This window comes from Ptychodera flava, chromosome 16, assembly GCF_041260155.1.
Source record: "Ptychodera flava strain L36383 chromosome 16, AS_Pfla_20210202, whole genome shotgun sequence".
In the NCBI taxonomy this organism is placed as follows: domain Eukaryota; kingdom Metazoa; phylum Hemichordata; class Enteropneusta; family Ptychoderidae; genus Ptychodera; species Ptychodera flava.
This window is the reverse complement of record NC_091943.1, coordinates 9,101,686-9,118,538: the sequence shown is the minus strand read 5'-3', so window position 1 is coordinate 9,118,538 and position 16,853 is coordinate 9,101,686. Positions and strand designations below refer to the sequence as shown.

Genomic DNA, 16,853 nt, shown 5'->3' with positions numbered 1-16,853 from the left:
ATGGAATATTCGTTGCGAATTTCAAGCGCGCGAAAAAAGTAACAACTTAGATCATAATCATGATGAAAAGGCGCGTATACTAACAACTGGACTCTCACAGATGTCAGATGTTGATTTGAAATCGCTGACTGAAATTTCACTGGAGAATACTTGTCCAGAAACGGTAAGTTTCCAACTGTTTTTCACGTCGCGCAATAGGCAAATTTAGTTAAACTTTACGTGGAGGATGGAGCATGGCAGGTATACTGCAAATCGCTTGGCTTTTCTTGGCAGGAGTTAGTATTCGCTGAGCGTTCACCCCACGATCTACGAAAAAGCTTACCACTAATTTAAAGGGTAAAAGTCGGCCATTTTTCATTGATTTCGTTTGATGCAAGATACTACTTATATTGTTTGACATGTTGAAAAATACTGAACGAATGGGTGACCGTGCATATATCCGTGCATGTATCGTGTCTAAAACCGAGGTCGATTATATGCATGGTCAACCATTTCTGCGAATCCGTAGCCTCTGCCACTCGGGTAGCTTCCCCACTCCCAGCTGAACACGTCAAGGAGTGGCAGGGCTCGTTTTCGCAGCAAGGTCAACCATTCATTCTTGTAATATCTTTCAACACGTCAAACAATATAAGTTTAATTGTAAGTTGTGTCTCGTATCAAACAAAATTCATGAAAAATGGCCGACTTTGTCCCTTTAATATGATAGTCAGTAGTTTTTCAATATACAGTACTCTTTCTTGATACGCCTATATTACTATTTGAGCAAGTCTACGTGGCAGGGTTACTGGCTACGCATCCCCGGTATTAAAATACACAGCCCTGCTATGCAGCAAGTTTCCAGTATATCTATTTAATGTGAACTATGAATGAAGTCTTGGCCAATCTCAGGTCTTAAACTGCTGACAGATCAAATTGAATAGAGAGAGACTGAAGTTGATTCAGATAATCAGATATTTCGTTGGGAAAGAAACTCAAAACTATCAACTTTCAGTTTCACCTCACAGGGGAATTTGGACATTTTCTTCATCCAGTTGTCCCAGTCTTTTGTGGTTGTTTGTGTAAGTAGAATTTTTATAAAAAGTATATGTGTCTTGTTGAAAATAGTTTCATGTGTTGTCGAAGTAAATTAATTTCCAACACAAATTTAGGTTTACGTCATCGTGACGTCATCTAACATGTTTGCATTCTTGGAGGATATGACTGTATTTTCTCTTTTCCTTGCGATTCACTCATTTTTGCTTTCCTTCCATCAAAATCTTTAGTTCAAAAACAAAGTGTTATCTCAGGCAGTGTTTTCTCTCGACTCTCTCGAACCATTATCTGCCCATGAAAAGTTACTGACAGTGCGGAAATCGCATGAAACACAGCAAGCAAACACCTGAAACACGTCCATATGATTATGATGATGACCCAAGCGCATAGTGTAGTGTAGTGACCTGTGAATTTGCCGTTATTTCTAGTCATAATACTCCCCCGGAAAAGACAAATATCACCTGTCATTTAGCCAACGACTTAGTCGCGGTTCAGTCTCCACGGATACAGGTGGAATTTTATTTTGATAGTGGTAAAGTTTGAAAGCAGAACTTGAAACACTATCTCAATGACAAAATCATCAGTAGAAACATATCAAATATTGGGTTTTAACCTTCAACGATCAATTGGTCAACTTTAAAATATTTTCTCTAATAATTCTTTTAAATATTTCCTTATTTCAGCAGTGTATCTCTTGTAGCTCTCTCAAAGGCCAATTGGACAGTTTCTGTAAGACTCAAAAATGTTTCGCTGTGTTGTGATCACAATGGCATGTAAGTACAATTATACTTTTATTAATGTTCAGTAGTTGTACTACGATCATATTCATTACTTTTGTTGTAGAAATCAGAATGTATGTTAAGTGTTGCCAACATATTACATTGTGTATGATCAATATGTGGTACCACTGTTGACAAAAAGACCTCAAGTCGTGGCAAAACTTCAGTGGTCAGGGATCACTTTGGGGCGTGATAACGCGATATTTACGCTCAAAAATCAGCAAAATCGCATTCAGAAAAATTAATTGGGCAAAAAAGTCGCGCCGATAATTCAAATGGCGCGTACGTGATACTTTTACGCAATCTAAATTCATCGGTAACGTTTGGCAGGTTTTCAGTACAGAACCACTCATTGTGTCGCCGTAGAGAGCGCTATAATTACGCTAGTTATGCAAATTAACCAATATGCAGAAAATCAGGGAAAGTTAGGTCCGGTTCCCACAGACTTTGAAATTCTCCCACTGTTTTTTTTCATGTGCGATTTTATCTCATGCCGTTCTTGAGCCAGGGTAATCCCTTGTTCAGTAGCAATTTGAGATGTTTTGGGGAGTAGAACAAGAAACTATACTGTAAAAACAGAACAACTTTTAATATGAAGTTAACCGTTATCAAAGCACAAGTTTGCATTTTTAACATTTACTTCAACATTCATCAGAAACCTTGCTACTCCTGTTTCCAAAACCAGTCAGTCTTCCAGTTACCTTGGAATTATTATAGGTTCCTTGACATGCTGTTATTTATTACTTATGATTCATATCAAACTTACTTGTATTTTTAATTATATTATAGCTTTTTCAGTACCATTGGATTTTGTGATGTCGTACTGTCAGATTATTACTTATAGTACATCCAATTAGCTAGCATTGTGGCCCCAGATGTTTTATACTTCTACAAATAAACTGACATTGCCAAAATTATAGCAATGATGTACCCCTCCCAGCCCATATTTGGCTCAATCATAGTTTGCACCCGTAGTGTATTCAGTGAATATCTTAATGTTAATTAACCCCTTGAGCACTGTGATCCCCCCCCCCCAAAAAAAAAAAATACCAGGGCAATTTTACCAACTTTTATGAATTTTTCTGTAATTTTTTCCATGATTTTGGACTTAATGGACATACATTTTCAAGGGCTATACTATTTGACCAAACTTTCGGGAAAAATCAGAAAAAAATTGTCTACATCTGAAAGAAATTGTTGGCGTTAGATTGTATAAAGACAACAAAAATTGACTTTGGCACTCAAAGGGTTAAGTGGATATGCACTGCTCCCTTTTATAAATTTTAGAATGTGAAATTTTCACCTGCGACTTTATGAAGATGTATGACACCAAGCTGATCCAAACATGAATACAGTGTCACTAATAACATTGCTGCTCTGTGTTTTTCTTTATGAAAGTGCTGGTATGCCTGGACAGTGTGATGGCTTTAAATGAATGCTACTCGTGTGAACACAATGCTGTAGAGAATACAGGGGATATAAACTGCTATGACAATTACTTATCATCTGCTTATGAAGTCACCTGTGAAATGGATGATATATGCCAGGTAAACCAACTACTTAGGCCCTTATTTAATTATAGGAAAATACATCACAAACAATACACACTGGGGGGCACGGTAATAAGAGGGGGGAGGGGGTAAAGCTGTGTTTCCACTCGTGCATGCAATTGTGTATGCATAGTACAAGGGCAAGATCACAGTTTGTTGCCAACCTAAGGGATGAATGATGATGCTTATGATACCCAAGCCACAGGGAGGGTACAATCAATGTTACCGTCATGAGCTCCATCCTTAGGTTGACTGCCGCTAGAAAGCCCCACCATCTCTTGATTGAGGGTGAATTTGATAAAATGTATAAAAACATAGACAATGTTGTTTGTACCTATTGTCTTGTGTACTGAAATGTATTCTAATTCCACTGAAGTCAACTCCATTTGCCTGTGTACAACCATTATTGCTATACACAAAATACACAGCCAATACAAATGACAATACGGTATATGTTGAATTGACGTGCAGTTGTTAAGTTTGTTTGTTGTATGGAGTTCAAATGTATAAGACTCAAGAGATGAAGATGAACTGAACAAACAAATTTATTGTGTAGATGGAGATGAACAAACCAATTTATTGTGTAGATGGACAGTTACGTCTACTGCCAAATTCCTAGAGGCTAGAGAGAGCATGAGATGAGAAGTGATATCATGTGACTACTGGTACATTAACATAATTAATTCAGTGTGCTGCTGCAACTCTGCGAAATTAGTCCAACCTCAAGATACCTCCGATTTCCTCAGATATTCATTGCAATCTGCAAATTGAATGATATAGTCATTAAGTGTGCCTCTCCAATGTTTGCTTGTGGCAGAATAGGCAAGATATTGAACAGATTTTTATTCACCGCCATTTTCAAAATCTTGCCATATTATGTGAAAAACACAATTTTTGTCAAGAAATTAGTGGAGTGAATCTCTTTCCCGTTCTTTCAGTGGGTTGGACCATGTTGTATTTGTAAAGATTCAAATGTGTACATGCATCATTTATGCTGTTTATCATTGTAGTTGCAATATGGAGGCAGCCATATATGGGTGCAACACCCTTTACTGAAACTCCCCATGCAGTCTCAATCAGTGAATAATTATCCTTGAGTAAACATCTCTGAGTAAGAACATTGCTATGAATTTATTTTCATCTAAATATAAAATCATGAAAATAATACCAAAAGTTATAGCTCATGTGCCTTTTCCATGCCATGCCCTAACACTGAACAAATGTAACTCTGAGTGCAAATTGATTATATGCAGTTATAAGTGCAGGCTGACTGGTTTCTGCATTGTTCTGCCAGAGTGTCAGAGACGACAACTGTCGCTGCATTTGATGATTCAGATGCAGCTATCGAAAAGGAAAATCAACTTAGTTGAAGTTCTGTGCAATTAAGTCTGATCTGGCATCTGTTTTCACCTAGAGACCTTGTGTCTTGACTTCAATTCATATGATCAGGATTCCTCATATAATGCGAGTGAATTAAATCTTTCAGCATTACCATGTTTTTATGGAGTTCTGCACACAGACTGTCCGGATTGGTGGTGTTGATGACAGCAAAGGATGACTCTTCTCATACCTCCTCTTCAACCGTATCTTGTCGAGGGGGAGGGGGTGTATACATTCAGTGGGTGGAGGGACTCTTCAGGTGGCAACCCGAAGACATAATGCAGGCTCATTTTTCTGTGAAGATTTATTGATTTTTTTTTGCTGTTTGAAAACAATGTTTGCTGCATAGCATTTTATATACACAAGAGTATGTTCAGTCTCCACCGGAGGGCGCCATAATACCTCTTTTGGCAGAACTTTGCCAAGGATCCCCTCGCATGACAACAGATCCAATAAGAATGTGGGGGATTTTTTTTATCTTGACAGGTTACGACAGTCAAAATATCAGACATCAGAATTTTTGTGACCCGAGGTTGTATTAGCAAATATCTCTGTTACCATGGTTGTCAGAAAGGTGGCAATCCAGCCATAGCAGGTATGTATTAATGAGCAAGACAGGATTAAAAATTGACAAGTCAAAAGGTCATATACCTTTGTTCCTATTGTGTAATATTTGCTTAAAATTGTATGGAATGGTGTATACCAAGGGTAAGGTACACAATTTCTATTTATTTCCTGATTTTTAAAATTTCAAATGAGTTCATGTTGCTACTCGTCTGTTGCATTGGTTTTACAACTCCCATTTGCTAATTATATTAAGATTAGAGATGAGTGTCTTTCTGAATGCATGTATACATGTACATGTATGCATTTAAATATGTATGTTAAACATACGTATATACACATGTATATGTATGTATATGTATGTACGTACCAGTATATAGGTAAGCGTGTATGTGCATATATGTACTCGTATGTATTTCAGGGCTTGAAATAATTTTTCAACCAGCTATCCCCTGTAATATCAAGTACCTGTCGCAATCAAAAAAGTGCCTGCTCACAGAAAATTTGTTTATTCTTACAAAATGTACCAATTTAGCCATACCCAATATAAACAGTCCAAAGAAATTAAATATTAAAATAAGGCAACAGCACACGTAGTGGCAAAAGATCAGCGTCTTGGATCTTATGATGTGTGATCTTGAATATTCCAATATGGCTGCCTCCTATCAACAGTATCGCAATAATCATCAATCTTAGTTATTTTGTTTTTGATCTATCAGTGTTCAGATCATGGTTTCAAAAATTTCTAAAGTTACATGGATTTAAATTTTCACATTATATGGTACGGGATTAAGATTGTAATTCTCATTGAGGGCTGAAAATTCCACCTGTCCTCTTAAACAATAACTTTTCATAACTATACTTGTCCAAGGCATTCTGGTAAAGTCAGAAAGGCATTATATTAAGCCTTGTGTATGTATGTAAATGTGTGTTTATATACTATATAATATGTATATGTATGTTTATCTGTATGTAGTATTATGTAGAATGTATATATTACCTATATGTACATGTATGTATGTATATGTTTGTTTACATGTTGTATGTATATGTGTATGTATGTGTGCATGTTTCAGCGTGTTCATTTTTAGCCGGATGCCGGCCAAATTGACCGGCTACTTTCGTATTTTGGCCGGCTACTTTACAGCACTGTTTCGCTCTCTGGCCCGGAAATTCTGGTTTGATAACAATAATTAGATTTTTTTGGTGGTCTTGCAAGCCGCAGATAATATTTCAGAAGTGCCGATGTGGCTATATGTAGTCTAGCAATTTACGCGGTGAACTTGTTGCTATCACTGTAGTACCGCGATCAGCGAACGTGTTGTACTATACACTGGGCATCGCTCTCGAGGTCAACCTCGCTCGCCCGATCACAGCCCGAATTATTCCGACGTTCACATCGGGTATAGCCGAAAATTGGACTAACATACAATTACGTTATGCCCGCGAATAGCCGACCATTTCCGAATGAAGCCGACTTTTGTTTCGCTCAAACGCGGAAGAGAAAGTCGACGCTTGAGAGCTTTGGTTTTCTGCGTAAGGGTAGGGCCTAGTCTGATGGGTTTGGTAGGTTTTTGATCAAATCTAAAGCGACCACAAGTTACTGAGTCTCACTGTTCATACTTTCGAAACGCCACGTCAATCTATCCATGGTCGATCACGATGTCAATATTCAACTCAAGTCGATCGACATCGCGCTTTGTGGAGGGGCTGTGGTTGTGTGCATCGCGGAAGAGAAAGTCGACGCTTGAAAACTTTGATTTTGTGACTTTGTCTGTTGGTTATGGGAGGTTTAGGTCAAATCTAAATAAACAAAAAATTACTTGGTCTCACTTTTCGTACTTTTGAAACGCTACGTCGATCACAGTGTCAATTTTCAGGTCGACCGATATCGCGTTGTGTGTACTGTGTTACAATTGACTACCAGTGTAGTACAGGCTGGCGTTCAGTGTCGTTTATAGTTTGAGGTTTTATCAAACATGAGCACTAAAATTTAGCTCTCTTTTTCAATTATATTCAACATCAGCAAAAAATTAATAATCAGCTCGCGGATTCGTTTTATTGTGAAATTAGTACAGTGAATTAAAATCACTGAAAATTGTGTTCCTACAATTCATTGAATTGAATGAACTCTTTGATTTTACTGTATCTTCAATCAAGTTTATTTAAATCAGTAAAACACTTTGTACAGCCAGGCTGGTCAGGATTCTAGCGGATCGTTACCTGGGTTGTGAAAACCCTAGGCCCCATTCTACGATGTATTTCAAAATGTTTGTTCAAGTCATGAGCTAAACATAATTCTACACAACAGTCTGGTGAAATTTTGCTATTATCCTTGTCAACTGAATGTAGTTGACAGGCCCAAGTGACATCAAATTAATTTTTCTGACTTTTTTTAAAACTTTATCCCTTGAAAACATGTTGTAATTGGCAATGATAATGATTATTCTGTATGCTGAAACGGTCTTTAATACTGTACAAGAATGCATAAAATTACTCCAAAATGTCTTCAAAATTTAAAAATTTCTTGCCCATGCAGTGCACCCGTCCCTGAAACCCTCCCCCTTTGTGTATGTTGAAATAGCCTTTTATACACTGTAAAAGAATGCATGAAATTGCTCAGAAATGTCTTCAAATTTAAAAATAATCCTTAACACTCTCATGCTGAAATGGTTTTTCATACAGTACAATAATGCATGAAATTACTCCAAAATGTCTTCAAATTTTAAAATTTCTTGCTTTCAGGGAGGGGACCCCCTCCCTGAAACCCTCCCTCCTGTGTGTATGTTGGAATAGCCTTTTATTCACTGTATAAGAATGCTTGAAATTGCTTAGAACTATCTCCCCCCCCGCCCAGGGAACCTGGTTGCACACATTAGCTAACCGCCTACTTTTCTGAATTTTCCGCCTACTTCAAAAATTTTTGAGAACCCTGATGTTTGTATGTATTTACTGTATTCTGTAAACATTTTCATGTATTAAAGTGTAATTTCATCCACTGAGTATCTAATAAATCCTCAAAATTGGTAGTAGGGTAATCAGCATTTTTCTGATGGACATTTTGAGCATCAGTAGATTATGTAGAGGCATGTGTGTCCATATAGAAGGGCATCATGCTTATGTCATTGATTTTTGAATTCGGCATGAGAACTTTCATTTTCAGGGGGACAGTTAGATCTCAAGTAAAATGAAGGAATTCAGTATACGCTTGTAGTTTGTCAGCTTTTATTGTCGATGGTCCCTAAACAAGTTCACAATAATAGTTTACTTTTTATATCCTCCACACATTTAAATGTATATTTTGCATCTTTTCTGCTGCATGTTTCATTCTCAAGGGAGTGAACAATATTTGTAGATGCCTTAAACCTATACCTGTTCCAATTTTGCCACAGTCACTTACCATTGAAAGAGAAAATCTAACTAGTCACAGACTTTAAGTAGGTGGCCGCTTTTTAAAAACAGTGCCCTCATATGGACATTTTGAATACCAAGGAACGCCCTTTGAGCATACATGGCCATATTTAGATTACAGGTGACTGTATACCTTTAATACAATTGCCTGTCTTTCCTTAGTATTGAGTTACATCGTCACCTATTCTTTGTCCTTTCTGTCTATAGGCAATGAGTTGTGTGTGACGTGCTGTGACGGTGATCTCTGCAATATTGGTAATGGAAGCACTGGTCTTATCTCCAGCATGTTAACTCTCTTCCTAATTGCTGGCTCAGCAATTTTCACACTAGTGTAGGAAATTTGAGCTGCTGTAAGGAGTTGTCAAAAGAGGTTCCTCTTTGCAATTTTACACACATGATAAATGAAAAAACATGTTCAAAGTACATTGTATATTTTTGCGTTTACAATATGGTATTGTAAAAAGCTTGGTAGCGTAAGCATTGCAACTCATAAATCATCATCGAACATAAAAATATTTTTTTTCAGTTAATTTACCAGGATATGGTAAATTCCTTTTTTCTAATTGAATTCTTTGCTAACTTACATTACATTACACCATTCCTTTCTCACTTTAAATAAGAATTACATTGTCATTTGTCAGTTTATGTAACATTTCTTATTTGAAATAAACAAGACTTATTGGTCAATTTCCAAAGCTATAACTAATTCTGATTAGCATATTAGTTGTAATTATATTCTAGCAGATGTAGTGAACATTAATTTCTGGTAACTTTGATCTATTTTGAGTTATTGCTTGTTTTGTTTGTGTGTAATGGTGTTTGTTATGACTGAAAAAGGCAGTGAAGTCAGCGATATTCTTTAAAGTACATGATTTTATAAAAACTAACAACTAAGTCTAGGGGGACTATTAAGTAGCAAATACAACACTATCAAAAGTTTGCTGTACTTTTCTTAGGTGGGACGGCACAAAACTCCTACAGTTTTTCCAGGGAGTTGAGTCCAGACAGACACTGATGAGTGAGGAAGTGAGTGCTTCCCTGGTTACAAAGTTGATGTACGTCTGAACCGTGCAGAGTTCACAAAGTAAATCCAGCATGAAAGTCTTGAAGTCAATAATGACGTGAGAATCCAAAGTCTAAAGGCTACAGACCCTTGTATATATAATTCTATCCAGCGATTACTGGAAAATTCTAGACTTTCCATTGATATGCTAAGTACAATTCTAAAAAATCTCTTCATTTGTAGTAAACACAACCTTCCGAATGTTTAAGACTAATTAACCATGTCATGCATGGGGATAATGACCTGCATAACATATTCCACATCTTGTTATGGGAATCACATCAAAATGTGTACTGTTCAATTCATTGACACAACATATATATGTATTATAGTTGTTCAATGTTATCATTGATAACTGTATTTTAGTCCAGATATTAATTCATTTTTAGACTATAATATTGTATTTTGTACACAACCTTATGTGTTTCCATGGAACCTATCACAATTGTATTTCAATGTAGCTTAACCCTTTGAGTGCTGTAATTTTTACCCAGCAAAAGTTGAAGTACGACATTTTACCAATTTTCATGAATTTTTCTGTATTTTATCGATAATTTTGGACCAAATGGACATCACATTTCATTGGCTACCGTTCTTTATCAAAATTTTGGCAAAAATCTGAAAAAAAATTGACTGGGCTATATTTTTACAAAGACAACAAAAATTGACTTTGGCACTCAAAGGTTAATGAGGTGAAGATAATGAACTTTTTTCTGGAGAAAAAAATATCCACAGCAAAGGTCATATAAAGCTACAGTTGATGTCCTTACAAAACTTTCAGAATATTTCATTTCTGCAGGGTTTCATAGAAAAATTGGAAATATTTGTGTATTCTTCCACTCAGAATTGGTCTGTCTGTTGTTACTGGTTTTCTAAGCATGGGAAGTATTGTGTACCAACAGTTTGAAATAAAGGTAATTAACATTGTTGAAAATTTTATTGGCATTCAATTTTTTGGGGGTTACCCCCAGCTGGAAGTAGCTGTATGCATGGTTGTTATGTAAATCAGTCTAGTATGGCATTGGCATTTGTTCTCAGAAATATGAGGTAGCTTGCACATGTAAAGCAAACTTTCCAAAAACACTTTGCATAAATGATAGTTAAGTGCAACATTTCACCAGTATGGATATTTTTTATATAGTGCTTTCTCAGTGTTCCATATTATCAACCCAGATCGCAGTCATCAAAGTGTGGTGGTGAGTTCATAGTTCATGTTAAGGTAGTTTGTGCCTCGAAAATGCATAGCTCAAACTTTCCTAAGCAAACTTTCGACCATTCTCTTTAAAAATCACAAATCATATGATTAGGGTCACCATGCAAAGTTTTGTGCTAGAAAAAAAAATTACCCAATATTTACCAATATTTCAAATTCAAAATGGTCACCATCGCTTTGTTCTCTCCATAGGGGAAAATAAAGTTTCAGGTTTCATAAAGTGAAAAGTATTTACTCTTTCAGCTTCAAAATGACCCCCCACAAATGCTAGGGCAAAGAATACATGTATTGTAAAAGTTAGGGAGTTCTAATACCTGTCCCTGTGGTGCATTCTACCTTAGCACTGCAAGTTATATGGATAGGAACCATCTAGATGCACTGAACTGTTAACAACAACATCACCCAAATTGATCTAAAGCCTTCCCAGTGCAACTTAGATTATACTCAGCTGATGATTTACTTATTTTCATTTTCATCATTTCAAAAAAAATTGTCAGTGTGTGTCAAATACTGTGAAGGGTTAACCCTTCTCCCGTCCCCCATTTCTCTGTTTAGAGTTCCATCTTAGCAGTCAAAAACAATGGAATCAGGCCAAACCATGATATGGAAAGGGTTTAAGATTTTTCGCATTTGTTAGCTAGATTGTACTAGCTGTCAGACTCTGATAAATGCAGCTTCATACATTATTTGTAAATTTTACATGTCTATGTCATGTTAAAGATTTTGTTAATCCTGACATTAAATACACCTCTTTGAAACTACATCTCATTTGTGTTATGGGACACACTGGGCTAGCGGCAAAAAGGTCTCCAATGTTGACACAATGACCTTGTATGTGTCATTGTCTATTGACTAATATTTGTGCCCGGCTGTCATTACTTACAAAACTATTTTTGAGTATGTCATACAATTTGCCATGCATAAAAACTTGGTTAACATGTCACACAATTTGTCCCAATCTCATAACATAGGTGACATCCTACAGTGAAGTGATAAGACTCTGAATATTAAAGGCCTGTGCTGGGGCCAGATTGTCTTGCAAGGAAATCTACTAACTAGATTACAATTTCAATGCAAAACAAAAAGCCGACGACACTCTATAATCCTCTTACAGATTGGAACAAACTTGATCCTGGGGATCAAGTCCCTGGCCTTTAAGTTATCCAATACAAGAAACATAATATGCAAATTGACTGAGTATCAATAGGGAGTGAGACAACTGGCCTTCCTTTCTCTATTTCATAAAGTGCGGCTTGCACTTGTGACACAGCAAAGGTTACAACTACTGGTATGTGGCAAGAATAAGAATAAATCCATGTACTGCTTGTTTTACTACTTGCCCATCCCTCTTTCCATGAACTTTGCTCAGGATTGGCAGACCAACATGTCGTTCCCCACACCCTCTAAGATGGTCTGTAAGGAAAGTAGCAACAGATTTTTAGTTTTCCGACATGCAGCAATGTTTGTTTGACTTGCCATAAACGAAACTCCATAAAAGGTTCCACTTAAAAACAACACGCAGAGCTTAAAACTTTTCTTGAATCTTCCACATCTTAATCTGAAGTTAAACAAATATTGATGCAGGAGGAAAGCTCAAACTTGCGAACTACTTTCCTTACTGACCATCTTCTTGTGTCAGAATGACAGTGAACATATCTCCACAAAGTTTCCATTGATATGGGAAAACACTGGGAGCTAAAAACTCTTTTCTCTCTCATGTTTCACACCTAAAGCCAAGTTAAACATGGCTCCAGGTCAGAAAACGTAAACTTTGGTACTACTTTCCTGAGGAAAGACAAAAAAAAACACGCAAAACATAACTACAAACGATTGCCTTCAAGTTTGGGTAGACATGGAGTCAATCAGGGTCATCATATCCTTACAATTTTACTGGAGAATAAGAGTTTTCACGAATGCCATGAATTGTTGTTTTTGGTCCCAACTTACTTGGGGGAGAAATTAAGCTGACGCCTGACTGTTTTGTGTCTAAATGTGGCACTGTCAGTTAACATGAAATTCTACATACGTGTGGAAGTTTTTCATCCGAATATTGACCTGTAGGTGGCTATATGTTTAGAAAAAGGTCAATGATATGATTGAATATAAGCTTAATCTGCCAACCACATTAATTATCTTGAATTTCCAGGGGGAAAATGCAAAAATTCCACCACTTTCAGAAATTCTGGCACTACAGCAGCAGTTTTACTTTTTGGGACCAAAGAGCGCCCGCACACGGCCAGGTCCTTGACAACACTGCCAGTAATCACTCGTCAGATTACTTTACACTTCCGCGGGAGTATATAACTGTTTTCTCACGTATCTTTCACATCTTTATCTCAAATAAAGCAAACTATGGCTACAGGTCTGAAAACTCAAACTAAGGTACTACTTATGGACTATCTTCGTTGGTAACCAAAGAACTCCGCATGACCAGTACTCGCACCTTTATCTTATGTTCAACAAGCACTGATACAGGTCGGAAAGCTCAAACTAATGAACTAATTTCCTTGCCGACTAATTTCTAAGGTAACCAAAGCATTGGAATGATCGTGAACTTATCTTCTTAAATTTTGCATCGACATGGTAAAACATTGGGACCTAAAAACTTTTTTCTCAAATGTTTTACATCTCAACCTCAAGGTAAACAAACATGGCGCAAGTCGGAACTGCTTTCCCTATGGACTGTCTTTGTTGGTAACAAAAGCTCGCCGTAAGACAGTAAAAAATCTGCAAAAAGAGCCCCACCGTCATTTATAAAACTTAAGAAAGACCGATAGCTCACTCTACACTTCCTTGGGAGCACAAAACTGTTTTCTCAATTACCTTTGTTCTAAATAAGTATGGCTCCAGGTCGGAAAACTCAAACTAAGGCCCTATCTTATACGGACTATCTTCGCTTATAACCAAAGCACTCCGCATTACAGTGAACAAATTTCCACTGAGGTTTCATTGATCATTGGAAAAAGTTAAGAAATGCAGAGCAAAAAACACCCAAAAACCGAAACAACAAACCACTGTCTATACTTTTGGTTGACATTGGGTCAATCAGGGTCTTCAACTTTACAATTTCATTGGAGTACAAAAGTCTCATGCATTGTATTTTTTAGCGTTTTCTGTCCCGACTAATTTGGGGAAAATATTGAGCGGAAGTCCGATTGTTTCCTGGCTAAACGTCTTCTTAAGGCAATGACGGTAGCATCAGTTTTTAAATTGCATTACAGTGTACAATATTTCGAAGTTTTATCCAAAATTGACCCGCTAGGTGGCTGTATATATTTTAAAGTTTTATCCAAAATTGACCCGCTAGTGCAGTGGCTATATGTTTTGAAAAGGTCAAAAATTGACGTAATAAAGGCTTAACCTGCAAAGCAAGTTTATTTATTTGCGTTTAGAGGAGAAAAACGTAAAGATTCAGCCACTTTGGAAATTATTCTTGCGCTCCGGCGGCAGTGATCAGTAATTTTGGGGACAAAGAGCGCCACAACACTGAGAAGCAACAAAGCTAGTTTAAGGCATGTAAGCCTTTGCTGTTTTTGTTCCCGATTAATTTAGGGACGACGCCTGATTGTTTCGCAGAGAAATGTCTTCTAAAAAGAATGTAAGACTCTTTAGTTCTTTGACAACATTAGGCCTACCTACCTGCGGAGGCTTTTCATCCAACAATTGACCTGTTGGGTGGCTCTATGTCGGAAAAAGGTCAATTATATGCTTGAATATAAGCTAAATCTCCAAATTCAGTTTACTTATTTGAATTTCGAGAGACAAAAAGGAGAAATTCGGTCATTTTAGGATATTTTGTCCACTCCGGCGGAGCTTTATTTTTCGTTGGGGTAAACCAAAACGCCCTCACACGGCCGAGTGCTCGCCTCTGCTTCCTTCAGAGGGACGCGGTCCCTCTATGACCGGTAATAGAGGGACCGTGAGAGGGACAACATTTTCTGACACTAATTCCTCACCTCCATTTACACATCGGTTGGAGTATGAAACGATTTTTATCACGTATCTTTCACATAGTACTAACATGTTAATCTCAAGTTAAACAAGAATTTTTTTTCCCCTTGAGATAACGCAAAACACTCTCACATGGCTGACTACTCACCTCTTAGTTCTTCAGAGGGAAAGTAACAAAAGCACTCTAAATGACAGTGAACTAACTCATCTATACAAAGGATCCACCCACATTGGGAAAACTTCAGACAGGGCACAAAAACAAAGCAACAAACGATTTTCTGCACTTTGGATTGACATGGGGTCATTCAGGGACCATTGATCTTAGAAGTAGGCCTAGGAGTTTTAGGCATGCAAGGCTTTGCTGTTTTTGCCCCCTATTAATTTGGGGACCATGCCCGACAGTTCCGTAGTTAAATGTCTTCTAACGAATGTTAAGGCTCTTAGATTTTTACTGCATTAAAGCTTACCTACTTGTCTAGGCTTCTTATCCAATAATTGACCTGTTGGGTGGCCGGATGTCGGAAAAAGGTCAAATGCATGATTAAATATAAGCTAAATCTGCAAAGTCAGTAAATATACTGTATATTTATTTGAATTTCGAAGGAATAAACAGGGAAAATTAGGCCATTTTTGGACCTTTTTTCCGCAGAATGGCCACAGTAGTGTTAGGATAGACTCAGACCCTATGGTTCTAGCTACCATTCTTATCAAAGGATGTCTACATGGCAAGTCTTCCGCAACACTAAATTTAAATGGAGTGACATGTAGGGTTTAAAGTGTATTTCGTTGTAGTTTTCAATTGGGATAACTTGATGTCCACTGTTTGTACACATGTCCATCGACAGTGTGAATGATGATACAGTTGAAGAACTGCAGCTGGTGATTCTTGGTATTTGATGTGTATATGTATCACAGCTTGATAATGGGATTTGTTCAAACATTTCACTTGTAAAAAACACGCAAGAGAACGAAAATATGAGCAAAAGAAATTTGTTTTACGGCTTCTGAGGAAGTTTTCTTTAAGATTTAAATTATAATGAAATTAGTGATGTTGTTGTTCTGACCAAGTTTGAGTGGGGTTTGTACACAAGAAAATTTGCAGTTTCCTGGGCATGTACTCATTCAGACAAGTTCACATTATAATTGAATTTGACAATATTGCAAATTTATGGATATTTTCCTCATCTTTGATCATAAAATGGGAAACAACAGGAAATTTCATTCTTATGAATTTTCTCATTCCAATATTTTTAAATTATGACAAACTTGTAGTATTGTAATTTGAAACTTCTTGGAAATTACTATGGTGATAGTTTTGACCAGATATGAACTGTAAATGCTCACGTGTTTCATTATATATTGCAGTTATGTGTAAATTTGAACCTTTGCTACATGTTTGCAACTTCATTGAAAGTATTATGATCAACATAATAAACAATATTCACCACAGATTAACTCTATAGGTCATTAAGTATTCAAATATGTAATTAGCTGAAATAAAAATAATTATTTCTTTGACTGCTGTCATTGTATCACCACGTATTAATATAGCAAGTGTAATTGCCTTTGGTCAAGTCCTTCAAACTATATATTCCAAACTTTGAAAGCTCATTAGATATGCAAACTATAAATTAGCTGACATGAAAACTTAAGTGCGAAATGACTTCCAATATTGGTATAACCTGGTATAATCATCAATGTACATAGCATGTTATGCCAACTTTGATCAAATAAATCCGAGTATATATCCCTAATTAGGAAAGTTAATTTAATACACATATTAGGAATTGGCTGAAGCAAAAATGCTTAATGCCTTTCAATAATGTTAGTACATAATAGTATCTTTAATGTACATAGCAAGTTTCATCAATTTTGGTCATGTAAATTCAAATATATATCCCTAATTTCAA

The 16,853-nt window shown here is 36.7% G+C and overlaps 1 protein-coding gene across 5 annotated transcripts; it reads left to right on the top strand.

The window, feature by feature from the left end:
• The first annotated feature begins 50 nt into the window (after positions 1 to 50).
• On the top strand, positions 51 to 9,860 carry LOC139152743 (uncharacterized). Of its 5 annotated transcripts, none has more exons than XM_070726058.1 (6): positions 52 to 163; positions 992 to 1,058; positions 1,716 to 1,805; positions 3,210 to 3,358; positions 5,228 to 5,336; positions 8,924 to 9,860. In XM_070726058.1, the coding sequence occupies exons 3-6, from the start codon at positions 1,775 to 1,777 to the stop codon at positions 9,049 to 9,051; spliced, it is 417 nt and encodes a 138-aa protein (XP_070582159.1). In that variant the 5' UTR covers positions 52 to 163; positions 992 to 1,058; positions 1,716 to 1,774; the 3' UTR covers positions 9,052 to 9,860. The 5 variants fall into 5 exon arrangements, with proteins under 5 accessions (XP_070582160.1, XP_070582159.1, XP_070582162.1 ...); XM_070726060.1 differs by having other exon boundaries at positions 55 to 163; positions 1,719 to 1,805; XM_070726059.1 differs by lacking the exon at positions 992 to 1,058 and having other exon boundaries at positions 51 to 163.
• The last annotated feature ends 6,993 nt before the right edge of the window (positions 9,861 to 16,853 follow it).

Coding starts and splice junctions, on each gene's coding strand:
- LOC139152743 (XM_070726059.1), top strand. CDS start 1,775: ATGTTTCGCTGTGTTGTGATCACAATGGCAT. Junction 1,806..3,209: donor TGTTGTGATCACAATGGCAT/GTAAGTACAATT, acceptor TCTTTATGAAAG/TGCTGGTATGCCTGGACAGT. Junction 3,359..5,227: donor AAATGGATGATATATGCCAG/GTAAACCAACTA, acceptor TTATCTTGACAG/GTTACGACAGTCAAAATATC.